Source organism: Eremothecium cymbalariae, chromosome 2 (genome assembly GCF_000235365.1).
Source record: "Eremothecium cymbalariae DBVPG#7215 chromosome 2, complete sequence".
In the NCBI taxonomy this organism is placed as follows: Eukaryota; Fungi; Ascomycota; class Saccharomycetes; order Saccharomycetales; family Saccharomycetaceae; genus Eremothecium; species Eremothecium cymbalariae.
In genome coordinates, this window is record NC_016450.1 from 409,538 (window position 1) to 434,161 (window position 24,624).

The 24,624-nt window shown below is 40.5% G+C and overlaps 15 protein-coding genes across 15 annotated transcripts; 9 read left to right on the forward strand and 6 right to left on the reverse strand.

Moving 5' to 3' along the window:
• Positions 1 to 618: 618 nt before the first annotated feature.
• HSF1 (stress-responsive transcription factor HSF1) lies at positions 619 to 2,208 on the reverse strand (the record flags this gene model as incomplete). Its single annotated transcript, XM_003644726.1, has 1 exon — positions 619 to 2,208. The coding sequence occupies one exon, from the start codon at positions 2,206 to 2,208 to the stop codon at positions 619 to 621; it is 1,590 nt and encodes a 529-aa protein (XP_003644774.1).
• Positions 2,209 to 3,501: 1,293 nt separating this feature from the next.
• On the forward strand, positions 3,502 to 4,161 carry MPS2 (Mps2p; the record flags this gene model as incomplete). Its single annotated transcript, XM_003644727.1, has 1 exon — positions 3,502 to 4,161. One exon carries the CDS (start codon positions 3,502 to 3,504, stop codon positions 4,159 to 4,161), a length of 660 nt encoding a protein of 219 aa, XP_003644775.1.
• Positions 4,162 to 4,637: 476 nt separating this feature from the next.
• Positions 4,638 to 5,387, reverse strand: Ecym_2210 (Smr domain-containing protein; the record flags this gene model as incomplete). Its single annotated transcript, XM_003644728.1, has 1 exon — positions 4,638 to 5,387. The coding sequence occupies one exon, from the start codon at positions 5,385 to 5,387 to the stop codon at positions 4,638 to 4,640; it is 750 nt and encodes a 249-aa protein (XP_003644776.1).
• A 903-nt stretch (positions 5,388 to 6,290) lies between these two features.
• Positions 6,291 to 7,726, forward strand: Ecym_2211 (60S ribosomal protein uL30; the record flags this gene model as incomplete). Its single annotated transcript, XM_003644729.1, has 3 exons — positions 6,291 to 6,301; positions 6,679 to 6,772; positions 7,097 to 7,726. The coding sequence occupies 3 exons, from the start codon at positions 6,291 to 6,293 to the stop codon at positions 7,724 to 7,726; spliced, it is 735 nt and encodes a 244-aa protein (XP_003644777.1).
• A 684-nt stretch (positions 7,727 to 8,410) lies between these two features.
• Positions 8,411 to 10,048, forward strand: HNM1 (Hnm1p; the record flags this gene model as incomplete). Its single annotated transcript, XM_003644730.1, has 1 exon — positions 8,411 to 10,048. The coding sequence occupies one exon, from the start codon at positions 8,411 to 8,413 to the stop codon at positions 10,046 to 10,048; it is 1,638 nt and encodes a 545-aa protein (XP_003644778.1).
• A 287-nt stretch (positions 10,049 to 10,335) lies between these two features.
• On the forward strand, positions 10,336 to 12,000 carry DBP3 (RNA-dependent ATPase DBP3; the record flags this gene model as incomplete). The annotated part of the gene is made up of 1 exon (XM_003644731.1): positions 10,336 to 12,000. One exon carries the CDS (start codon positions 10,336 to 10,338, stop codon positions 11,998 to 12,000), a length of 1,665 nt encoding a protein of 554 aa, XP_003644779.1.
• Positions 12,001 to 12,467: 467 nt separating this feature from the next.
• Ecym_2214 (fatty acid desaturase) lies at positions 12,468 to 14,063 on the forward strand (the record flags this gene model as incomplete). Its single annotated transcript, XM_003644732.1, has 1 exon — positions 12,468 to 14,063. The coding sequence occupies one exon, from the start codon at positions 12,468 to 12,470 to the stop codon at positions 14,061 to 14,063; it is 1,596 nt and encodes a 531-aa protein (XP_003644780.1).
• A 297-nt stretch (positions 14,064 to 14,360) lies between these two features.
• OXR1 (Oxr1p) lies at positions 14,361 to 15,164 on the forward strand (the record flags this gene model as incomplete). Its single annotated transcript, XM_003644733.1, has 1 exon — positions 14,361 to 15,164. The coding sequence occupies one exon, from the start codon at positions 14,361 to 14,363 to the stop codon at positions 15,162 to 15,164; it is 804 nt and encodes a 267-aa protein (XP_003644781.1).
• A 74-nt stretch (positions 15,165 to 15,238) lies between these two features.
• KXD1 (Kxd1p) lies at positions 15,239 to 15,859 on the reverse strand (the record flags this gene model as incomplete). Its single annotated transcript, XM_003644734.1, has 1 exon — positions 15,239 to 15,859. One exon carries the CDS (start codon positions 15,857 to 15,859, stop codon positions 15,239 to 15,241), a length of 621 nt encoding a protein of 206 aa, XP_003644782.1.
• A 167-nt stretch (positions 15,860 to 16,026) lies between these two features.
• APL5 (Apl5p) lies at positions 16,027 to 18,708 on the forward strand (the record flags this gene model as incomplete). The annotated part of the gene is made up of 1 exon (XM_003644735.1): positions 16,027 to 18,708. The coding sequence occupies one exon, from the start codon at positions 16,027 to 16,029 to the stop codon at positions 18,706 to 18,708; it is 2,682 nt and encodes an 893-aa protein (XP_003644783.1).
• A 293-nt stretch (positions 18,709 to 19,001) lies between these two features.
• Positions 19,002 to 20,696, forward strand: DDC1 (Ddc1p; the record flags this gene model as incomplete). The annotated part of the gene is made up of 1 exon (XM_003644736.1): positions 19,002 to 20,696. One exon carries the CDS (start codon positions 19,002 to 19,004, stop codon positions 20,694 to 20,696), a length of 1,695 nt encoding a protein of 564 aa, XP_003644784.1.
• Positions 20,697 to 20,914: 218 nt separating this feature from the next.
• MPC1 (pyruvate transporter MPC1) lies at positions 20,915 to 21,298 on the reverse strand (the record flags this gene model as incomplete). Its single annotated transcript, XM_003644737.1, has 1 exon — positions 20,915 to 21,298. The coding sequence occupies one exon, from the start codon at positions 21,296 to 21,298 to the stop codon at positions 20,915 to 20,917; it is 384 nt and encodes a 127-aa protein (XP_003644785.1).
• Positions 21,299 to 21,619: 321 nt separating this feature from the next.
• On the forward strand, positions 21,620 to 22,720 carry RSA1 (Rsa1p; the record flags this gene model as incomplete). The annotated part of the gene is made up of 1 exon (XM_003644738.1): positions 21,620 to 22,720. The coding sequence occupies one exon, from the start codon at positions 21,620 to 21,622 to the stop codon at positions 22,718 to 22,720; it is 1,101 nt and encodes a 366-aa protein (XP_003644786.1).
• Positions 22,721 to 22,802: 82 nt separating this feature from the next.
• On the reverse strand, positions 22,803 to 23,201 carry PRM3 (pheromone-regulated protein PRM3; the record flags this gene model as incomplete). Its single annotated transcript, XM_003644739.1, has 1 exon — positions 22,803 to 23,201. The coding sequence occupies one exon, from the start codon at positions 23,199 to 23,201 to the stop codon at positions 22,803 to 22,805; it is 399 nt and encodes a 132-aa protein (XP_003644787.1).
• Positions 23,202 to 23,496: 295 nt separating this feature from the next.
• On the reverse strand, positions 23,497 to 24,570 carry Ecym_2222 (uncharacterized protein; the record flags this gene model as incomplete). Its single annotated transcript, XM_003644740.1, has 1 exon — positions 23,497 to 24,570. The coding sequence occupies one exon, from the start codon at positions 24,568 to 24,570 to the stop codon at positions 23,497 to 23,499; it is 1,074 nt and encodes a 357-aa protein (XP_003644788.1).
• Between the last annotated feature and the right edge of the window lie 54 nt (positions 24,571 to 24,624).

Below are 24,624 nucleotides of genomic sequence, written 5' to 3' on the forward strand. Positions count from 1 at the left end.
TGGGCAATGGCGGGCGATGATTATGTAGTGAAGGGTCGAGCAGGCAGTGCGTTTATGGCAGTGTAGGAGGATGGGGTGGGGCATGGCAGGGATTCTTGTGTACGGTATCGATTGAATGGTTATGTAGAGGTTATTATGTACTCTATAGGCAAATATATAACAAGCGGGCTGAGATGGAGGAGAAGTATTATGGGAGGCCCCGGGATTTTTTGTGTGGGTGAAGAGGAACCGGGTCTATGGTAGGTTCCGGGTGAAGCTCTTCTATTTTATCGACCAGGGCTCTTTTGTTAGGGTGGTGGGATGGGAGTTGATGGAGACCTTCGGCGGGAGTTTTTGAGTTGGGGGAGAAGAGTTGGGGAGTGTGGGCTGAGAGGTAGTCGTGGGGGTCAAAGCGGGACAACGAGCCGTTGTAGTTGGAGGCGGTTGTGGTTGTGGAGGCGTCATTGGGCGAGAGTTTGTCAATCCAGTCTTGGATTTCTTGGATGGATTCGCCCTGCTTGTCTAGGTTATCTTGGAGATCGTTGAAGAAGGAGGTTTGGTCTACTTCAGCTGGTATTGGGGCGTCGTTGTGGATTTCGTGGATTCGGGAGTCGGAGTGGGAGTAGGCCTGGTGGGGGCTCAGCAGGGAGGAGGAGAAGTCGTCTCCGGCGTTGATTTCCTGGATGGGCGAGTCCTTGATCCACTCTGTGCTATTGTGGTTGTTGTTGTTGGGGTGGTGGTGTTGTTGTTGTTGAGGGTAGCGATAGGCGTAGCTGTGGATGAAGGGGTGGATGTCCTATGTTTTAGTAATAACCTGGGTCTTTGGTGGCCCATTTGCATCGCCATCATGTTTAGATCGCCGTTGGAGTATGAAGGTGTGCCAATGACGTCTGCCATTTGCATTGGTGACATTGCGAGATTGGTAGTTTGGTTGGCCATTGAGGCAGTAGATTGCTGCGCGTCGTGGAACAGGTGATCAGAAAGCAATCTCGTGGTGTTGGTGCCGTAGAGGGATGACAAGAACTTGACGATTTTCTCCAAGGCCTGCTGCTGATTCTGGTGTCTCTCGCGCGCCAGCATGTTTTCTTTCCATAACATCTCATTATCTTTGGATATCCGTTTCAAGTCATCCGCGATAGCCATTTGGTTATACTTGACAGTCTCCAGCTCGGTTAGTAGAATGCCAATGTCTACTTCTTCACCGTTGGCGACCAAAATACTGCTGCCGTTTGTGCTATTCACGCTTAAACCGAGACCGGGGTCCTTTCCATGGGAAGCACTAGGTTTCTGGCGTAGAATATTCGTTAATAAGTCTTCTCTCCCACGGAGAAAGTATTCGTTTGAAAACTCCCACCTGTCATCGCTGTTGCTTTGTATGGATCCAGATTTGACATCTTGGACCTTGTGCCAGCCATACATATTCAATTGTCTAACAAAAGAGGCAAAGTTAGAATGCTTAAAGTACTTCGGTAAAATCTCATGCACGAACTGTTCCCTCTGGGTCACAATAAACGATTTCCCGTCGTCATTCCAGTGAATAAGTGCTTGGTTCGTGGGGTCGTTAACCATTGACCATAGTTTGTTTACAAACGCCGGCTTTGTCTTGGTGGCGGATAATTTCTTCTTGGTAGCCATACTAGTCGTCATTGGCCCTGATATCGAGCTTGCTGAACCTGCCCCGCCCTTTGCGGTACAGCCCATTAACTGCGACGGCGGTTTAGTCAGCAGCTTCGATGATCTCAGGTTACAAGGAAGCAGGTTCGATGAGTGCAATGATCCTCCTCCTGCTCCGTGGTCCGCTCCCACATCGCCGATACCCCCATTGAATATCCCGATCTGCCCCCCTCTTAGCGATCCATGCTCGTTCCCGTTCCCGCTATTAATAGTGGTATTCAGCGAAAGCTGCTGCGGTAATATGGGCGAGAACGGCGCCATCATAGCTGAACTAAAATCATCTTCCACGTCCTCTTCATTCCCAAGCTGCGGGACAAGCACCTCCGTAGGATCCAGCGACGGATTCACTATATCTTCAACGACAGAAACAACCTCAGAATTCCCCGTCACCTGCTCCGTCCCAATATCTCTTTTCCCATTCCGTCCACACTCTCCTCCACTCACGCCATCCTTTAAAGGAATGCTACCATCCACCACTGCGGGCATTTCCGCTATGCCTTCGTTAACTCCTTTCCGCCTACCATCAATCCCTCCTGTTGTTCGACTATCACTCATTATATCGCTCTTCTTGTCGTCCTTCCGCTTCTTGCTATTTGGCCTCAGTTCCTCGTTGTTCGATGATATTCCTCGACCTTCTATATTGTAGCACTGCACTAAAATAAACACACGAACTGGATAGCCTAAACCAAAAAAATAATACAACCAGTAGCTATCAGACTATTGGCCTGTAACTCTCAAACAACCCTTACCTTTCTGAACTGACAGTTGCCTTGTGCCCCTGCAACCATATATTACAACGTCTTGGGTGACCGAATCAAAACTTACGGACTGTGCGCTGCATGTGGTAACGCTGAATGTTCCTTTTCCACGGTTCGCATTTTTTCCGTATCTTTTATTCATTACCCGCACTATAAAGTCACGTGATTTTGGTGATGTTTTATTTTTCGTTCATAGCGATGTCGCGAACTCGGTCTGGCGTCCATTCCTCATATGACATCGATGTGTGGTACACGGCGGCGATATTAGCTGGCTTAACTTCTCTAGCACCATTACCACCTCCTGAGTCCGTCGCTGGCTGTAGCTCCAATACACAAGGCTGGTGGTGCTTGTGATGCCTCGATAGTCGTCTGTAACAAGGCTTTTTAGTGGTTTATCCATTTCGAGCAACTGTGACGCTGACATCGCATACATAAAAATGGCAAAAAAACTAACAGTACAAAAAATTTATATCGTTGTGGATTTAGGTTTGGAAGCATGCTAGCAGAGCTGCAAACCCTGCAAGCGGCTGGCCACTGGCCCTTTATGTCTTGCTTGGCCGTGTTGCGATCTGTACTATGTGCTGTTTGCTACAAGCGTTGACGTGCATGTTATATGGCTCCTAACGAAGATGCTACTCTTGGGCTGAGGCGACTGTCAATGGACCTAGTTTGTAAATGCAGACTCAAAGCTGTTGTTGGAATTGGATGTTTTTTTGAGACAGAGCCTACGATTCCATGGACATTGAGTTTGCCACCCTAAATACAACTTTCAGCATCTAAATACCATCGTTATAGAGATATGTAGTCACAGCGTTGGTAAAAACCAATGATGCTAGCTTGAATAAGCATGAATAAACATGAACAAAGGCTTAGCAACTTGAATGGTTCTCGTCTGCATTGCGTTTCTGTCTGATATTGGACGCGGTGAGTAGTGTATGAGGCTCAATTCGAGCGACACGCGTAGCAAAGTAAAGAAGCGCGCATCCTATTTGTTCGCCTACTTGAACAGTATTTAATACATCTCGTAATGCAACAAAAAACCGCAGCAGACAACTAACCAAGCTTAAACAGCGAAAGAGTTCATCCAATAATGATTAATGAGTGCGAAAGTATCCTAAATGCTGCTTGGGATATAATAGACAGTAAGCATCAGGGGTTTATTTATGCCAAGGACATTCCAGAGTTGATTCGGCGGTTGAACACATTCGTGACCCATAACTTAACTACAAAGGCTAATGATGAAGTGATTTCTAGTTTTGCTAAGGAACAGCCGTTTTTAAAACTCTCTAAAGATGAGTTCAAGGCGAAGTTCCAGTCATTGGTTGGTACTGGTATACAGACGGCTGTGGAGATGGCCAATATGAGTGACACGAAACCGAGGTTGTTTGGATCCATTCGAAGGTCGAGTATCAAGGGCGAAGAGACGTCGAAAGAGGAACATATGCGGAAGAACTTAGAATTAGAGAAATTGAGGGGTGAAATAGAGGACTGGAAGAGTAAGTATCAGTTCTTGGAGAGGGAGTTTCTGTTTTACCAAACACACCATGAAAATCTGGTGGATTCCACACAGCACGAGTTCATAATCAGTGAAATGAAACGTACCATAGAAGAACAAACGAGAGTGATTGATACGTTAAAATGTCAAATGCAGGGCAAAGACATTGTCATGGTTTCAAAGGGGAACCACCGTTATAGAGAGGCTTTTATTTTACATCAGACAGATCTTGATATTTCTAATCAAGTCGCCTAAAACTACACTTAGTTTAATATTTATGATATACATATGTTGGCATATGTTTGTTATGAATATAAATACTACATCATCGAGTTCTGAAATCATTCTCTCACAACCACCGAGACAGAGTTGGTGGGAAAGAAATCACATATTCAGTGCCTTATACTGGTACCTGACGGATAGCTTTGAGTATACACAAGGAGTAAACGATACAATCAACGATAATTACAACTCACTATTTGGGTTATGATAGGGTATAAGTACAACTCACTGTTTGGGTTATGATAAGGCATAATTATAACTTCGTTCTTCCCTCCTCGCCCCCCTCCTTTCCCATTTTAAATTTTATTTGGCCCGGGTTTCTAAGGTTTCTCCACCTCATATTATCAGATATAGATTTGTAACGATAAGAGTAAGTAGCTAGAGAGACAAAAAGAGTGGGAAAAGTCAAGTGTAACTTATCAAGCATCTCGTCCAGAGCCCCTAATTCCTTATAACTTTTTTAAACATTGAAACACAAATTTCATAAAGAGACCAAGGATAGTATTTTCTTGGCCATTTCCTTGACCATTTTGTTGGCCGTAATGGGGTTGTTGCTGATACTCTGGCTGCGGTTGTCCCTGGTACCCTCCTTGGAAATGTGCCTGTTCCGGCTTGCTTGGTTTGTGTCCACCTGCAAAATCACTGTACGAATCAGTACCCCATGACGACGGAATCTGTGCACCCGCCAACTCCACTATCATGACGCCTGGATTTTTGGGATCAATAAACGAGTTTAAATGAGCTTCATCACACAATTCTTCAACCGCTGGCTTAATCTTAGCCACTCCATTTGCAGAATGCAAACCTTTACCTACAATAACCTTCAAATCTGACTCTCCATTCTGTACAGCTGATGCGATCCGTCTTTGCAATATCCACTGAGCTTCTTTAACATAAAGTCCATGCAAATCAATCTCATCCGACTTACTGTCGGCATTATTCTCAGTGAACACATACTCCGCAGCTTGCATGTTATAACGCTCCGCCTCTTTCAGGTACTTTTTCGCCTTTTCACTTAATTCCTTCGCCCTAGCACCATCCCCTTCCTTGTATGCTTCTTGAGACTGTTGAGAGAGCTGCTGTCTCTTCTTGTGAGCCTGGTCTGCTTGGTCTCTAAGTCTCTTAAACTCACTATCATCAGCATGGTTATAGTCACGCTCCTCGGACAAAAAGGCCCCTCTATCTACAGCAGCGCTCATATTAGGTAAATTTATTACACTCCGTTATGCAAAAGGAAGTCACTAACTTTCACCTTATGTCTCACTTATGTCTATCTGGCTAAAATAGCAAAACTCTCGAGCCCTAAAAGCCATGCTGAGAATTAGATTTTTCACTGTAGCGAACCAGTCCGTGCCTATGCTCTGCTCCGTCTACAAAAAATTTCCACTACAAATACATCTCTCTTTTCCTACTGTCTATCACTTCCTCTGGATGCAGAAAACAGAATACTTTTGACTACTAGTATCGCGAAGCTGAGGGTAGCCCAGTACCATCTGTCCATGAGACCATGGTTATGTGTTTGTGCTGAATACAGCTATTCTTTTAAAGATGCGGACGCACTTTCTGAAGACTTGTCTTGTTTCTTGACTATTATTCTCTTCACAGATGATGAAGAAATGTTTGAACATTCAAAGTGACTAGCCACGGCAATGTTGTTTACTAAATTAACACCATCTTTCGGGACTGATTTGCAAGAGAACAATAGCGTAATAGTAATGTATTATAACTCTGGGTTGAACTGTTATACCAGCCAGTGATGGGTATCGTCGACTTGTATGCGGGCGTATGATGGGCGATCTGTACCTCCACACGATCTTCCTGGTTTGTCCAATCACATGACATAATTGTGACTGCGAACCCATACATCACAAGATCATGAGATATACACCCATGCACCGTTATTTTCTGTTTTCGTTTTCATTTTTTCAGAAATCAGTTTGGAAAGCCGCTCCAGCACTGCACATACAAAATTTTCTAAACGATTAAATCTCTCTACATAAATTCTATAAAATATATGGTACTTGCTCATCTCACAACCTTTGGTATACGGATTTCTAAAATTTTCACCTAAGACCGTGTTCGTGATATTCCAAAATTCAATAATGGCTGCTGAGTACGTTCAAATACCGGGAATTTTGTTCTTATTGTGATGCAGAAATAGAAGAACTAATATGAGTGTGAATGGGACTAGTTACATCGGGTTTTGGATCCTGCATATTCGTTGCATTCCATCCCAATGTGGTTACGTCTCTCGAGGATCATAATCCTCGGGAGACGTATGACGTAGGGGATTTCCTTTTTAATAAAGGACAAAGAATGGATAGCTGAGAGGGGCACGTAATCACCAGTGTTTCGAACTCTTTCTTCTACCTTTCTCTGCAAAACTCCCTCACATCGAATGAAGTGTGGTGATTTCAATTCGATGTAACCGTATTCTATCAGCTCTAAACTCACTTTTGTGTGGGCATTTTAACTAACAATGTTAAACAGAAAGATCTTGGCTCCAGAATCTCAATTGAAGAAGTCTAAGGCTCAACAGAAGTCTGCTGAGCAAGTTGCTGCTGAAAGGACTGCTCGTAAGGCTGTATGTTAATTTCTTGAACAACAAATTCTGTTTGTAGGTGAGTTCACCGCAAGGGGACAGACGTTTTTTCTGTTCTATGTCAGAAGAGAGTGTGAGTTATGTCCATGTTATTACTGTGATGAAAACCTTTTGAATCCCAATTCATGTCGACTAGTCAAGGCGATGCTGTCGCAAATTTATCACCATCTTTCGGCTGACGTATTTAATTTGGACATCAACTCTTCTATTTTCTACAATGCTGCAGAGAATGTTTATGTTCCCCGTTTGCTGGTCACCTGCTTTGTTCGCGATGCAAGGATCATATTACTAACATATGTAATACAGGCTAACAAGCAGAAGAGAGCTACTATCTTGGAAAGGAACGCTGCTTACCAAAAGGAGTACGAAACCTCTGAGAGAGCTGTCATCCAATCTAAAAGAGATGCCAAGGCTGCTGGTTCCTACTACGTTGAAGCCCAACCAAAGCTTGTCTTTGTTATCAGAATCAAGGGTATTAACAAGATCCCACCAAAGCCAAGAAAGGTGTTGCAATTGTTGAGATTGAACCAGATCAACTCCGGTGTTTTCGTCAGAGTCACCAAGGCCACCTCCGAATTGTTGAGATTGGTCGAGCCATACGTCGCTTACGGTTACCCATCCTACTCTACTGTTAGACAGCTAATCTACAAGAGAGGTTACGGTAAGATCAACAAGCAAAGAATCGCTTTGTCCGACAACTCCATCATTGAAGATAACTTGGCCAAGTTCGGTCTAATATCCATTGACGACTTGATCCACGAAATCGTTACTGTTGGCCCACACTTCAAGCAAGCTAACAACTTCTTGTGGCCATTCAAGTTGTCCAACCCATCTGGTGGCTGGGGTGTTCCAAGAAAATTCAAGCACTTTATCCAAGGTGGTTCTTTCGGTAACCGTGAAGAATTCATCAACAAGTTGGTAAAGGCCATGAACTAAGCATAATTACTAAAGAAGTAAAAATAAAATATGGAAAACTACTTTCCACTGTTTTTTGCTTAATTTTCTCGGTTTAATAATAACGGTTTTCACCTCATTTACAATACGTTGCCAACCCTCTTATCCTGACTCTGTATCTTTTGATATATATCTAGCCCTAAATTATCTACTATTTCAACGCATTGTAATTGTTGTAATTTTCTTTTGATGTGTATACTAATTTAAATATCTCAATTTATGTGTGGAACAACACATATACCAGCACGTTACACCACACTATAGTCCTCAACTAACTTGTCGGTATGACTAACTTGTCCTGATCTCTTATCAACCAGGTACTACTTTATAGGTGTCAGCTTTTTTTTACTTCGTAATGACCATGTGATTTTTCGTGATGTCAATTTAGGCAGGATCTGGAATTCTTCTCCACTTAAAATACATATATAATACTGTGTTATTATTCTCCAAGAATGGAGGAGAGCCTAGTTTGGAACTACGAGGTTTAGAAGTCGCTAAGAATCCGGGATTGTACACAGGTTGGAAATATAATATAAGCATTTGTAATTGTTCTTGTTGTTAGGTAACAGTTCTATTTCTGAATTTACAAAAAAACCGAATTTTACCGGTTGAAGAGTTGAGTTCAGGGTTAATCTAAGTTAAACGGGGTACAGAAGGAGGTTGTTTATGCTTTATAGTGAGATACAGGTGCAGGAGGGGTCTGACTGCATGCAAAAGGGTGATGCCGTTAGCAATCAGATAAGCAAGGTTGAATGTGACAATGTTGAAGTCTACAGTATTCCAGGTGTGAACAAGCCCGCTGAACTACGCAAATCTTTTTCTCTTTGGTCTGTTCTAGGGGTTGGTTTTGGCCTAACTAATTCATGGTTTGGGCTTTCGGTTTCGATGGTTACAGGTATTTCTTCTGGAGGACCTATGATGATCATCTATGGTATAGTAATAATTGCTCTTATTTCTGTCTGTGTTGGTGTATCGTTAGGCGAGCTATCTTCGGCTTATCCCCATGCTGGTGGCCAGTTTTGGTGGTCCTTGCAGTTAGCACCTAATAAGTATAAGAGACTGGCTGCTTACCTCTGTGGGTCTTTTGCGTGGGCGGGATCTGTTTTTGCAAGTGCGTCTTCCACGTTGTCTACCACTCGGTTATTGTTAGGAATGTATGCGTTGGTGCATCCAAGCCTGGAGATTAAGGATTGGCATGTTTTTGTTTGCTACCAAGCGTTGCATATGTTCCTGTTGCTATTTAATTGTCATGGAAGGCCGCTCCCTTTGATCTCATCTACTGCGTTGTACGTTTCTCTATTCTCCTTCATCACCATCACCATTACGGTTTTGGCTTCCTCTCATGGTAACTTCAATGATGCAAAGTTTGTTTTCGCCAATTTCAGAAATGAAACCGGTTGGGAGAGTAACACTATTGCATTTATAGTGGGATTAATTAACCCCGCATGGTCCTTTTCGTGTTTGGACTGTGCCACACACATGGCGTTTGAGGTTGAGAAGCCGGAAACTGTAATTCCAACTGCTATTCTAGGCACTGTGGCAATCGGATTCCTCACATCTATCGTATATTGCATTGCTATGTTCTTCTCCATTCGTGATTTGGACGGTATTTTATCCTCCACAACAGGCGCGCCAATTTTGGATATTTATTACCAGGCGTCTGGAAGCAAGGCTTGTGCCATCGTTCTAGGATCCTTAGTCTTACTTACATCTTTCACGTGTGTCACCTCTTGCCATACATGGCAAGCTAGGCTATGCTGGTCTTTTGCTAGAGATAATGGTTTCCCATATTCACGCATATGGGCAAAAGTGAATACTGAATTGGGCGTGCCCCTAAACGCTCATCTATTATCATGTGCCGTCATTTCTCTTTTGGGAGTGTTGTACTTGGCTTCCTCTACTGCATTTAACGCATTGGTCACAGGTTGTATTTCATTTTTGTTACTATCTTATACAGTTCCTGTGATTTGTCTCTTACTGAAACAGAGAAATATAAAACGTGGGCCATTTTGGTTGGGCAAGTTCGGCACATTTTCCAATTATGTCTTGCTAGCATGGACATTGTTTTCCCTGGTCTTTTTCAGTCTCCCTCCAATGAAGCCTATAACAAAAGGCAACATGAATTATGTTTCAATTGTAATTTTGAGCTATCTCTTATACTCGATTCTGTATTGGAAATTCAGTGGTCACAAGAAATTCTATATTTATCAGGAAAAAATACCAGTAGAAGAATCTGATGAAAGAGCAGAAATTGATGATCCCAATTCAAAGCTGCAAAAGATACCAACCCATTCAAATATATGACATAATGGTTGAAGCTAATATCTTCACAATTGGTTAACCACTTTCCTATCAAAAAAACACATCCCTTCTCTGGTTCCTACTAAACTTAATACTGTTTATAGATATAAATAGAATGTACAATCCCTCTAATAGATTTCATCTTAAAACCTCTGGTTTTATTAATACTGACATTTTTAAATATTAGATGACGACCGGTGTCTGCGTCAAAAAAAGAAACGACGTGTACTGAAAATTTTCCAAACCCGCAATATAAATGAGATGAGCTTGGCGTGTAACAACTATCTGAGATGCCTTTAAATCATAAAGCAGAAAGCCAATTAACACGTATAATTCAAAAGCCTGTTATGTCGAAAGAGGAATTAAAGAAGAGAAAGCTAGATGCTGAAGGGCTAGTTGAAAAGAAGAGACAGAAGAAAGACAAGAAAGACAAGAAGGAGAAGAAGGAGGAAGACAAGAAGGAGAAGGAGAAGAAGGAGAAGAAGGAGAAGAAGGAGAAGAAGGAGAAGAAAAAGGAGGAAGAGAAGGAAAAGAAGAATTCAAAGCCAGCAATTGAAGAGAAAATGTCTAAAATTGGTAACTCGAAGGCATTCAAGAATGGCAAGTATTCTGAACATGAAGAATTGATGTCAGTACCAAAATCTGATATCGAAAGCTTCTTTAAAGATAACGAAGTTTCAGTTGAGGACCCTGAATCATCGAACCTAAGACCACTACTCTCCTTTTCACACATTTCTTTAAACAATGAAGTACAAAAAGTAGTTGCAAAGTTTCCAAAACCCACTCCGATTCAAGCGGTTTCTTGGCCCTACTTATTATCTGGGAAGGATGTTATTGGTGTCGCTGAAACTGGTTCTGGTAAGACCTTCGCATTTGGAGTTCCAGCCGTCAATAATATTGTTAGTTCTGGAGATGCTAGCAACAAAAATGTACAATGCCTGATAATTTCTCCAACTAGAGAATTGGCTTCTCAAATTTACGACAATCTAGTAGAATTGACCAACAAAGTGTCTTTAAACTGTTGCTGCTTGTATGGAGGTGTTCCAAAGGATGCCCAGAGGCTACAATTAAAGAATTCCCAAATTGTGGTTGCCACACCAGGTAGGTTACTGGACTTGATTCAAGAAGGCTATGCAGACCTGTCCCAAGTTCAATATCTAGTACTAGATGAAGCGGATAGAATGCTGGAAAAGGGGTTTGAAGAAGATATTAAAAAGATTATCAAAGAAACAGACGTCACAAGAAGACAAACACTAATGTTCACTGCAACTTGGCCGAAGGAAGTACGCGAATTAGCTTCCACTTTTATGAAACACCCCGTCAAGATTTCTATTGGTAACCGTGATGAGCTTTCTGCTAACAAAAAAATCAAACAGATTGTCGAAGTCATTGACCCATTCCAAAAGGAGAAAAAACTATTAGAACTGCTGAAGAAGTACCATTCAGGTTCGAAAAAGAATGAAAAAGTGCTAATCTTTGCTTTGTACAAGAAAGAAGCTTCCCGTGTTGAGAGAAACCTACAATACAACGGCTATAACGTCGCTGCCATCCACGGTGACCTATCTCAACAACAAAGAACACAGGCCCTAGATGACTTCAAATCCGGCAAAACAAACTTACTACTAGCTACAGATGTTGCAGCAAGAGGTTTAGATATCCCCAACGTCAAGACTGTCATCAATTTGACCTTCCCATTAACAGTGGAAGATTACGTCCATAGAATAGGCAGAACAGGAAGAGCAGGTGCCTCTGGTACCGCCCACACTCTATTCACAGAGCAAGAAAAGCATTTGTCAGGCGCTTTAATCAATGTTTTAAACCAGGCTGGGCAAGCAGTTCCCGAGGAACTAAAGAAGTTCGGTACGCACACAAAGAGAAAAGAACATAGCGCATACGGTTCCTTCTACAAAAATGTGGATACCTCAAAGAAGCCTAAGAAGATTACTTTTGATTAACTTCCGCAATATAGAGATGCGGAAATACCATTTCCGTCCACTTTGTATATTAGACAACCAACTGTAAATTATAAATAAAATACATAATTCGACGTAAAAGACAGCGCAGCCCTGTCCTGATTTTGCTCTCGCGAATACATTATCTTTCATTGTCTTAAGAAAGGCAATACAGTATATGATGATGCAGTTCAAAAGGTACCCATTATTCGGCTAACAAATTATCTCTGTGTTTACAGAAGCATGATGATAATGGTCCCTCTGTAATCCATATTCAGATCTCTATGTCTGGGTGTGTTCAGTAGATTTTTAATTCATTCTCATGAACACAGATTGGGCAATGCAATCATGTTATTCCGTAGCAACGGTTGTTTGCAACGACTTAAGATAAATCAATACAGATATTTAACAGTTAACACTCTGCCATTCTCAGCTAACTTCATAGTGTGGCGTAAATTACAAGTTGAGCAATGAATTCATTGCTTTCTAGGAGCGAGATTGAAGAGCTGATTGCCCAGGGTCGGTCCATCGTTATATATAGGAACCTGGTGCTCAATGTAGACAAGTGGATAAAGTATCATCCTGGTGGCGACAAGGCAATTTTTCATATGATTGGTAGAGATGCTACTGCTGAGATGGATGCCTACCATAGCAATCTGACTATAGCTACTTTTAAGAAATGGCGGATTGGAGTAATTGATTACCCGTGGGAAAATATGGTTCCACCTATTCAAGGAGGAGTATACCGATTGGCAGAAAAAATGGACCAGCTAAGTGAAACCAGTGACGATACAGTGGTTGATATCGAACCTGATGAGAACTTTGAATTAAAACCCCGGAGGGAGGATTCAAATGCTGGTGGTGTTTCAGTTGACTTGAATGAAGCTTTTGCTAAGCAGATCATTTTCGATCCAGTTATGGCGTGTGATAAATACCATCAAGATAGAGTACGCAAAGATATGCTGCAGTACCCCAGTGTGGACCAGAAGACACAGGGGTGGGTCACTAAGGAGTATTATAAAACACACCAGCAAATAATTGATGCTGGTCTGTACAAATGTGATTATTTCTCCTACGTGAAAGAATTGGCCAGAATAGGCCTTTTGCTTTTCCTGTCGTTTCACTTATTGTACAAATGGGATCATAAGGTATTGTCTGCGTTACTGCTCGCTTGTGTGTGGCAGCAAGCGGTATTTATCGCTCATGATGCTGGACATGTATCGATCACTCACAATTACCAACTTGATAATATATTCGGTATGATAATTGCCTCCGCCCTTGGCGGTTTATCACTGGGCTGGTGGAAACGCAACCACAACGTACACCATCTGGTTACGAACGATCCAAACCATGACCCTGATATTCAGCATTTACCATTCTTCGCTGTCAGCACGCTTCTTTTCAAAAATGTCTATTCAACTTACTACGATAGAGTATTGAAGTTCGATTCGCTCGCTGAAAAACTAATACCATTTCAGCATTATTTTTATTACCCCCTTCTGGCATTTGGTAGGTTCAATTTGTACGTTTTGAGTTGGAAACATGTGCTGCTAGGTCAAGGTCCTCGTCACGGTACTGCAGCTTGGTTCCGCTACTTTGAATTATGCGGCTTGATCTTTTTCAATTACTGGTTTACCTACCTGATCATCTGTTGCAAGCTACAGACGTTCTCTGATAGGCTTATCTATATACTAGTCTCTCACTTCACCACCATGATTGTGCACGTTCAGATAACACTATCCCACTTCGCAATGTCAACCTCTGACTTGGGTATTGGCGAATCTTTCCCCCAAAAACAGCTGAGAACTTCCATGGACATTGACTGCCCTCGTTGGATAGATTTCTTCCACGGCGGACTGCAGTTTCAAGTCGTGCATCATTTGTTTCCCAGGTTGCCAAGACACAATCTGAGAGCTGCACAGCCATACGTCGTCAAGTTTTGCGAAAGGGTTGGGATAAAATACTCTATATATGGTTTTTCAAAGAGTAATAGGGTGGTTTTGTCACACTTACAACAGATTGCCCAACAAGCCAAAACGATGGTCGACTGCGTCAAAACTATTTAGGCCAAAAAATTGCCTAACAAGCCTGAACACTCTGCTACATCCTGCCGTTTACCAAGGCAAAATACCGCTACTTATTAACACGTTACACAAAGTTTTAGTATGTTTAGTTCCTGTTTATTGTGTAGTTGTCTTAAATTTAGTTGTTACGTAAACTTTTCCATCTTTTTCCTGAATCTTATAAGGGATACTACTTTTGGCATAGATGAAAGAACCTTTAGTCTTGCCATGGCTACATTGTTGAGAGTCAGGGAGCGTTAAGATATATCAGATATAGGATCAAAGGATTAAGGGTACGCTATGGATGGTTGGAAATCAACGTTCAAAAGATTACATCGTTCGTTATCGTCAAATAATGCGAGAAAGGAAGCACCGACAGTAAGGGTTAATAATCATCAGCAACCAAGACAACGAGGTGTACAACAGGAGCTTTTTGAGGAGGACTCTCCGTTACCGCCTATTAGGTTGAATGGGTATATTGTAACGACTAAAGACCGGCTATTAACGCTTGAGATATGCGAGGAGATCAGAACATTGATACCAAGACGAATTCAGTTATATACGGACTGGCATTTATTATACAGCCTTGAGCAACACGGCGCTTCTCTCCATTCCCTCTATGAACATGTGAAGCCGCAGGAGCAAACAAGCAGTAGGGTTGGCTATTTATTGGTGATTAAAGATAAAAAAGGGGGTATATTTGGGGCGTATGCTAATGAACCATTTCGTCCCACGGAGAGCAGGAGATATTATGGGAACGGGGAATGTGTCTTGTGGAAAGTTCATAAGGTTCCGGACCTAATGATTGGAGGGGCAGGGGGGGGAGAAGGTGGTCCAGAGGAACACAATGGACAAGACGGTCAGCAACAGGAACGCAAACTGCAATTCAGAGGGTATACATACACGGGGATTAATGAATTTTGCATATATTGCACTGGAGCGTTTCTATCCATGGGTGCTGGAAATGGGCAGTATGGGCTCTGGTGCGATGAAGGACTGGTAAATGGAGTAAGTGGACGGTGTCTAACATTTGGAAACGATGTGTTAAGCCGCGAGGGCCATAAATTCCATATAATTGGGCTTGAAGTGTGGAGAATAGGTTGAGCGGAAACCGGTTTGTAAATATATATTTGGCGTTTAACGGTAGATATTCGGATAGTAATCGTAATTCATCTTTCCTATTGGCGATCATACACCTTCTCAATGGATTGGTTGTATTCAATTGGAAAATCTTTGGCAAATATAGGTTTCAGCTTTTCAACTTTTCTTGCAATATCCCTCAGATTATGCCTAATTCTGCGTGCAGTGTGTCCACCATTTTCAAACACAATATGATAATACTTCAGCTTCTCTTGCACCTCATCTATCAACATCTTTAGCTCTGTGCTTTTGGAGTTTATCATTGCCGATGATTTGGTTTGCAATGATATAGCTTCTGAAAAGTCGACGCTATTGAATGCTTGAGTTAGGGACTCAAACAGAAATTTGCTAGTATCAAACATAGGTGTTACCTGGTTCCCTGTAAAAAATGTAGTATTTGGGGGCATCAAATCAGAAAATACCGTGCCATGACTGTTAACTTCATTGTTCGAACTCTGATCGTTCTCAAACCCACTGGAGCTGTCATGGCTATTATTAGTACAGCCTTCTCTATCTATTCCTTCCTCATCATCTTCGGCACTTTCCTGACTGGAGTCATCTGTATCCAAAGTCGTAAAACCATCCTCTGGTATTACGAACTGTCTGGAGCTGATTGAAGGCGTTCTAGAACGAGTTTCAGATACCATTTCCTCGTCCATTGTAACTTCGTGTCAACGCTATCACTGCTTCAGTTCAAGACGAGCCCTTGATGAAGAAATAGTAAATGTCCGAGAACTTAGAGTTTTATTAACTTTCGTAGTTGTATACAGTTTGTTGTAAGTTACTACGTCACAAGAAATAAAGCAGTACCTGGAATTCCGTATCAATGACATCTATATATACCCCTACTGCAGATGAAGTCAAGCAAAGGTTGAGACCTTTCGGTTTATTTTTTGAGAAGTCGTTAAAGGATTTAATAAAGGGCATAAGATCACATAGTAAAACACCAGAGCAATTGTGTGACTTTCTTACGAATGTTTTGAGTGAATGCAGAGAAGAAGTTAAGAATTCTGATTTTAATTTGAAGACCAATGCTATTTTAAAGCTTATATATTTGGAGATGTATGGTTTTGACATGTCGTGGGCGAATTTTCATGTGTTAGAGGTTATGAGCAGTAATAAATTTCAGCATAAACGGGTTGGATATTTAGCAGCTTCACAGAGTTTTCATAAAGATAGTGATATTCTTATGTTGGCAACAAATTTGCTGAAGAAGGATTTGAAATATAATGTGAACAATGATACTGTGAGAATTGGAATTGCTTTGAGTGGGTTATCTACAATTGTTACCCCTGAGCTAGCTCATGATATTTGCGAGGACCTGTTCCTAATGTTAAGCAGCTCTAAGCCATATATAAGAAAGAAGGCTGTAACAGCTTTGTTCAAAGTTTTTCTTCAATATCCTGAAGCATTGAGAGATAACTTTGATAACTTTATTAGCAGGCTTGAAGATGATGATTTATCCGTTGTTTCTGCTACGGTGAGTGTCATTTGTGAATTATCGAAGCATAATCCTCATCCCTTTGTGCAGCTTTCCCCTATTCTTTATCAAATGCTAATCAAAGTTGACAACAATTGGGTTATTATTCGATTATTGAAACTATTCACTAATCTTTCTCAAGTAGAGCCAAAGTTAAGAGTCAAGATCCTTCCAAACGTTCTAGAATTAATGGATAGTACGTCTGCAATCTCGGTTGTATATGAATCGATTAACTGCATTGTTAAGGGAAACATGTTAGAGTCTGATGATTACGACACCGCTGTGGCTTGTTTGGATAAACTACATGATTTTTGTACCTCAAATGATCCAAACTTAAGATATATCAGTTGTGCACTTTTCTATAAGATCGGTAAAATCAATACGGATTTTATTTCCAACTTTGATTCTCTTATCATAAAACTGTTGCAAGATGTTGATGTGTCTATTAGAAGTAAGACTTTAGAGTTATTAGAGGGCATCATTGATGATGATAATATAATTGATGTCGTTCAGATATTGCTTAAACAGCTTGTCGATGTAGATAAAATAAAAATCTACGAGCAAGAATTCAACATTGAGATACCAGATACTTACAAATCTAAGATGATTCACACTATATGTAAGATAACTGCCATGAACAATTACGCAAATATTGGAGATTTTAAATGGTACTGTATCCTGCTGTTTGATCTGTGTGTAGTGTCTCAAGATATTCATGATAAGACTCTTGATCCAAAGTTGGGTGAACAAATAAGAAACCTAATGATTAAAGTTCCAGATATGAGGATCCAGACAATGGATCAAATTGTAAAGCTAATGGGAAAATGTGACCTCATTAAACAGTTACCAGGGGTTTTGAAAGAAAGCTTATGGTCAATTGGCGAATATTCTTCCTTGTTAGACGACTCAAAGGATTTCATGCATCTACTAATTCAAAATACAAAATATTATAACTCTGCAGTGCAACAAATTGCTTTACCTGCAATATTAAAGATTTACAGCAACTGGTGCAACCAGAGTGGTGGCTTTGATTTAGAGGAGGTAAAGACAATGACCCAGGAATTGATAGTCTTTATGGAATTTTTTATAACTTCCAAAGAATTTGAAGTTCAAGAACGCGCATCTGAGGAATTTGAATTCTTAAGATTATGCTTGGATTCATTAAACGAAGAGAACTGCGATTCCCTTCCATTGCTGATCTCTGAGGTTCTTCCTAGCTTTTTCAAGTTATTTGAATTACAACCAATTATTGGAGGAACTCAAAGAAAGCTACAGAGCAATGTGGATATGGATTGGAACAAACCTTTTTTAACCGAACAGGAACTAGAAGAGATGATGGTAGTTGAGGATACATATGAAGATACACCATCTGAAGATAATTCAGAAAATGAAAATGAAGAATTTCAGTCAGGAATTGATGCTAATTACGATATTGCATACAAATATGAATCAAATATGACCACAGAGGAACAAGAAGCTATACAAGAACGTAGAAGACAAGAAAGAGTAGAAAATCCATTTTACTTGCAGGATGAAGAAGACCCTGTTAAACAACAGCAAAGTTTATTAGAATTGAGCGATAGGAATGCTTCTGAAAGCAAGACTAGTATAGTCAAATTATCCACAAATAGCAAATTAAAGGGTAAGAGGAGGAAATTCAAAGTTAGAGTAATCTCTGATGCTATTATTGTAGGTGGTTCCCAAGATCAGGAAGAAAGCTCCGAGCATTCAGAAAGACAGAGTTTGTCTTCATCTACCCACAATGTTATTACATTACAGACTAAGAATAAGCTAGGATCTTTCGATTTCAGCAGGCTTGAGGATTACAAGAAAGAGAGCGAAGCCAAAGGCGACATACAGAAGCTAAGGGATAAGTTTGCTCGTTTGGAATTAGAAGGCCAACGTGCTGAGGAACCCGTGGAGGAAGTCATAGTCATTAAAAAGAAGAAGAAGAAAAGCTCTAAGAAATCTAAAGATCCATCTAAAATCAAAAAGAAAAAAGATTCGACGAACTTTGATCTCAATTAACATTTAGTACTCATGGCGATGCCTTCCTAAAGTAGTTCTACTACAAACAAGCAGATACAAAAGTAGTAAAGCTAAGGGAGTTTATTTAAAACAGATGATAAATAGTTTAAGAAGACATTTATTGAATATTCTCTCCATTTTTCTATGGAGTTTTGTGTACAAAGCTCTTCAGGCTAAATACTCTCGTTCCAGTATGTAAGACATATTAAGTACTTCGGAAAACCAACAACATCTTGAGCGGATGACTAAAAATTCCAAAACAAACAAAGAACTCAGGTATAGTATTGGACGTTATGTCTTTCAAAGCTTTAATATCCTCTTCGAACAAGCAATTCATATGGTCTAGAGTTATTCAGACTTTATCATCCATCAATGAGAGCATAAGGTTTACGATCACTTCAGATGAATTAATATTGTGGTCTATGAACTCTACGGATACTACTATGTGTGAAATAAGGTTAGAAGCAGAATTTTTTGATGAATATAGCTTTGAACCTGGTTTAATTGTATTTGGAGAGGAGGGAGTTCAAAATTTTAAGGATCTAAGAGGTGTTGAACATAAAATGTATTCGTTTCAGATCAATGGTCGCCACCTTTCCATTCTATCGCGTAAACCCGATAATGACAATATTAAAGAATTCATGCTGGTAATTGACAATACTACAATATGCCCTGAAGCCGTTGCAAATAGGCTGCAAATACGAATTTATACGGAGGCATTAATGACAAAGGAATTTAACCCAGGTTTCCAACCAATCAAATATGATCCCGTAGTAATCGATCTAAAATATAAAAAGAAGTTTTTGGATGTATATGCTGCTAGCGCCGAGACGCAGACTTCTGATACCCTTGATCCACGGTTAATAGATTACTTTGGAACAGTTAGGAAGCAGCTGGACCAGGCCAAATTTAACCAAGGAATTGTAGATATAGTAAGACCTAAGGAGCTTCTGCCGGCGGATGAAATTAATTTCATTAGTATGGATGGATTGATATGGAAGAACTTTATTGATACATGTAATAACATAACTGAAGAGATCAGGTTAGATTTAAATGAAAACAAAATGATAATTACGGCATTCACAAGGGGTGTTTACAACTTAAAAACGCAGGATGTATTAAAACAAGCTGTCAGTATAAGCAATTCCGTGAACGCAAACGATCTGGAACACTATTGTCTATTCACAACTTCACAGGAACAACATAAATATGGGAGAGATGGTCCTACCAAGCGTACTGTGTTTAAACTGAAAGATTTCAAAAACTTTTTCAATGCGAATCAGGCATGGAAAGACCATTCTGTGGTAAATTGTTGGTTTTGTTTGCCTGGGGACCCCATAGTTTTTGAGATGGATAGAACTGGAGTCAAGCTATCTTTGATTCAAATTACCGATAATAATGCAAACTACGAACCTAGTGTTAAGGATACTGTAATACATCCAATAATGAGATCTCCCAAGAAAACCCACAGCCCGCTGAAGGCTGCAAATCCATGGAAGAAGACGGTACAACCTATTGAAAAGACTTCTTTTGAACCCCCTGTTTTAAAAACCGCAGACAGCATTAAAAAATTGTTTGTTCAGGAGAGTCAACTATCTGACCAACCTTTTAACTTAAGTCAGAACAATCCAACCAACGGAAGCAACCCAATGAGGCATAACTACGACAATCACAATGTCCATATTGATATTAATGACCTGCCATGTCCTAATGACGGACTGGACGGCAATGTAGAACACAGAAATGATAGGTCTGGTACCGTAATTGCTTGGGGTGCTACCGAGGTAAGAGAACCTAGTCCTGTTACAGACCAAAAAACAATGCTACAGAAAGAAAAGCTAAAATATTTGGCCAACTTAAAGAGAAGAAAACTAGAAAACGGCAAATTCGAGCCAGGAGAACAGGATGAAGCCCAAAGCAACGAAGCTCATGGAGCGGGATGGATTTGGTCCTACTCAACAATATCAACAAGAGGCTTGTTTGGCTAAAAATACTATATGCTCTTACCTGACACCCACTTTAAACAAGCTCCATAAGAGATGCATCTAGAGAATAGAAAACATAATTGGCATAATCATGCAGTCTTGATTTTATAGCAAGTATAAATATCGGAAGTAGAATACTTATTAAAACAACAATAGTTGTACATAACATCTGATAAAATGCATATAATGCTAACTAGACTATCAAGAAACAGAAATCCAACTCATGCAGATTTATTGGCATTCACCTTTAAAGCAGCCTCAGCAGCCTTCTCCCTTCCACCGAAATGATTGTGCTGCAACCACCTGAACCCTTGTCCAAGTTGGGCAGTTTCATTAATAATGTGACAACCAAACAACAAATAGTTTTTTGGGGTCACTGCCATTGCATATCTCATAAAAACACCAGAGTATACAATCAAAGCCATAGTCATAGAACCAGAGATCAATTCTGGATCTTTCTTCAAATCTGCAATAGCTGCGATTGGGATACCAAAGTTAGAAACCGGACCCCAGAAGTGTGTTGTGAAGACATACTTCAATGTCTCCTTGTTAATGTATTTTGAGATCAAAGATTGAACAACTGCCCTCTGCGCCGGCTGAGACATTTCTGTAATACCTGATAATGACTAGATAACCTTTAGCCTAAACTGCCCTCAGGAAAACTAAAATATATACTTAGGCAGACCTTAGTGAACTTCAACACAGAAACCTACTATTCTTGTCTATTGGATTAGTTACAATGTCATTTAAAAAAGTATTGCAAAAGGCATCGCCAGTTTTCTCATCATTTCAAGAGTCACGTGATCAACTGACGTTGGATTTAAAATTGCAAAATCTTGCAACTAGCAATGTCAACTCAGCACTACACTCACTTTAGGGCTATATAGTAAGTGCGGAATCGCAGTATCGACCTCTATTTTATTGGAATGAGTCACAGTCCTTACAGTTATGGTGATGCTTCGAAGAAGAGTTTAAACCTCCCAAAGCCTACATTTACAGGGACATTGGACGGGCAACCGACTAAACGTTATAAAACGGGCAATCATAGTCACCACGAACCTCCTCCGTACACGCAGCAGCCATTGCCATATGGGCTGTCTTACGGTGGATACATTTCTACCTCTAATTATGGTTGCCTGCCTCAGGTTCATGAGTATGGAGGCCAATGGCCGCAGTACCACCAAGGGCAGCAATACTATACGTCATATTATCAGGTACCGCAACAACCATTACCGTATATACAGACGTGCAACAACCCCTCTGTCCCTTTCAGTGGTTATAATGAAAGCATGGGGGCGAATTTTGATGGAGCAGTTGGGCAGCCAACTCGTCAACAAGATTTTAGAATTAATACGGAACGGAATCAGCAGCATAACCCTACAAGTTTGATACCGAGCGTTGTAGAAAATTTGCATGAGAAATCGGAGTTTGAATCTGAGTTAGAAGATGTTGAAGAAGGTGAATCTAAAGATTTAGAAAGCTTTTCAGATTCGAGCGATGAGGCTAAATCTGGAGAAACTGTCGCTAATAAATCCAACACTACAGCTATTACAATTCCTGGAACTTCAATCCAACTAGGAACTGCTGAAGAGATTGAAAAGTGGAGGCAGGAACGACGAAAGATGTGGCTCTTGAAGATCTCCAACAACAAAGAAAAGCATAAGAAGGTATTGGGTATAAGAGATGAAGAAATCAAAGAGGGCCCCTTGGTTCAAGCAAAAAAGGAGAAGAAATTCATCCAAAGCATTCAGTCTCAAATTTCTAGATCCAATTGCAGGCCAAATTTGGCTATTGGTCTAGTTCAAAGGAGCATGATAGATGAAAATGCTAAATTGTTAGCGTTTATAAAAGAACTTGGAGATGCCAACTATTTCAATTACGTTTTGACTGAGAATGAGAAGGAATCGTTATTCGGAAGGCCTAATAGAAATAACCACTCCAGAGCAGATGGCGCCACTAATAAGAGGTCAAATTACCAAAGATCTTTTAATCCATACAGAGCACCAACCAGGACCCCAAAAAATTAGTGATAATTTTTTCCACTGTTTTTAATGCATCTAAATATATATATATATAAGTAATATATAAGGAGTTAGGCCTCTCTTATCTTTACCTTAACTTTTCTAAAACAAATTCAGTCAGAGCTGCACCAATGAAGGATCCGAGGACTATTCCATGCAATAGCCTATCGTTTTGAGGCGGTGCCAATTTCCTCCTCTTGATTTTGCCGCGTCTCTCTCGAGAACTCTTTTCGCTTCTAGATCTGCTTCTTTTCTTAAATCTTCTGGGCTCTGCAATATATGGAATAATCTCAAAAGTATCTTTTAGGCCGTTTCTGTGCACCGTTAGGTTTTTAGCTTTATTGGACTTTGTAGCTTGTGCTGAAGGCTCTGTAAAATCAGTCACCAAGGTAGACTCTGGATCTACGACAGTGTTCGATTTTTGATCAGCCTTTCTCTCATCCATTTGATTTGTAGCTCCAATATCTTCTTCCATCATTAAATACATCTGGCAGCTCCCAGCTCTTTCCAAAAAGCTATTCTTTTCACCATATATGCATATATATACATAGTTTATATCGTTTCATCGACGTTTCACACAAGGCGTGTTCCCGAAAGATCACTGTCGACACAGAAAAACCCGTAGCGTTGGTTTCCTGAATAGTTCAATTCAATTACATCGCAGCACCACAACTATACCCTAATCCCAATGAACATTTCTTTAGTATATAATGGCAAAGCAACTTCAAATAGTACATTCTAAAAAAATATTAAAACACAGTCTAAGCTTGTTAATGGGTAAATTACTCCAAATTGGCCGCGCCTACGATAAACCCAACAACAAACCCTAAGACACTACCAAAAAATATAGACCTTCTACTCCAGAGTTTTGTAGAACCATTCTGAAGTACAGGGGTAACATCGGAACGAATATATGCTTCAGGATTTTCATGGTTACCCAGAAGTAGATCTACAGTTTCTGAGCCATCTCTTTCAACCGAACGAATATCACCATAATCCAGGTATTCATTCATAATTTGCACCGTTTGGTCTAAACCACGACCAGTACTATCACATGTATCAGATTTATTGCCATCTTTAGCTTCGCCAACTTCATGCTCATGTTCATGTTCATGCTCATGCCCAAGTTCCTCTCCATTTCTTTCATGTTCATCATCGCTGTTGTCACCCTCATCAAGTAGTAGATCAACATAGTTTGACTTGGATAGAGAACTTCCATCACAATATGGAGCATATTCAGTGCTCTCGGAGTTATCCACCATATCACACATGTCATCATCATACCAGTCCTCACTGCAGTTCCAATCCGAACACGACTCCACCGGGTACGGAGTAGGCGACTTTTCCGCCACTTCCACTGCATTTCCCTTTGTCACACATGGCGAGTCATCGTACGTCACATCTTTTAAAACTAATTCCCAAATTGACCCATGCAAGGGGCTTACGTTTACCTGGAACTTTAACCGAGCCCCGCGACTCTGCAAGCATGTTATAGGCTTCTGCATATAGACCATCCCAAACCGTTCTCCATTCTTCAAATCAATAACTTTACTTACTCCTTGTCCATAACTCTGTAAATCAACAATCCCATGGGTACTACCCAAATCCTCCACATAGATTCTAATATTGTCGTACAAATTATCCCCCTTATCCTCCCCCTCCGCTAATTCCGACCTAAACCTTTTCACATACAACATCGCATGATGCTTACTGAGACTTTTCTCATGAAAGAACAAATTCCACTTCTTTGCAATTCTCTCCGAATCTTTATCACTAGCCCTTCCAATTACCTGCCCAAGTCCTAAATCGATATTAAACTGAATTCGTCTTGTTTCATTAATCTTCGAGAAATTCATTCTAGATCTCACTTTTAGAAATTAGCACAAAACTGTTCGAAGTTATGATGTTCT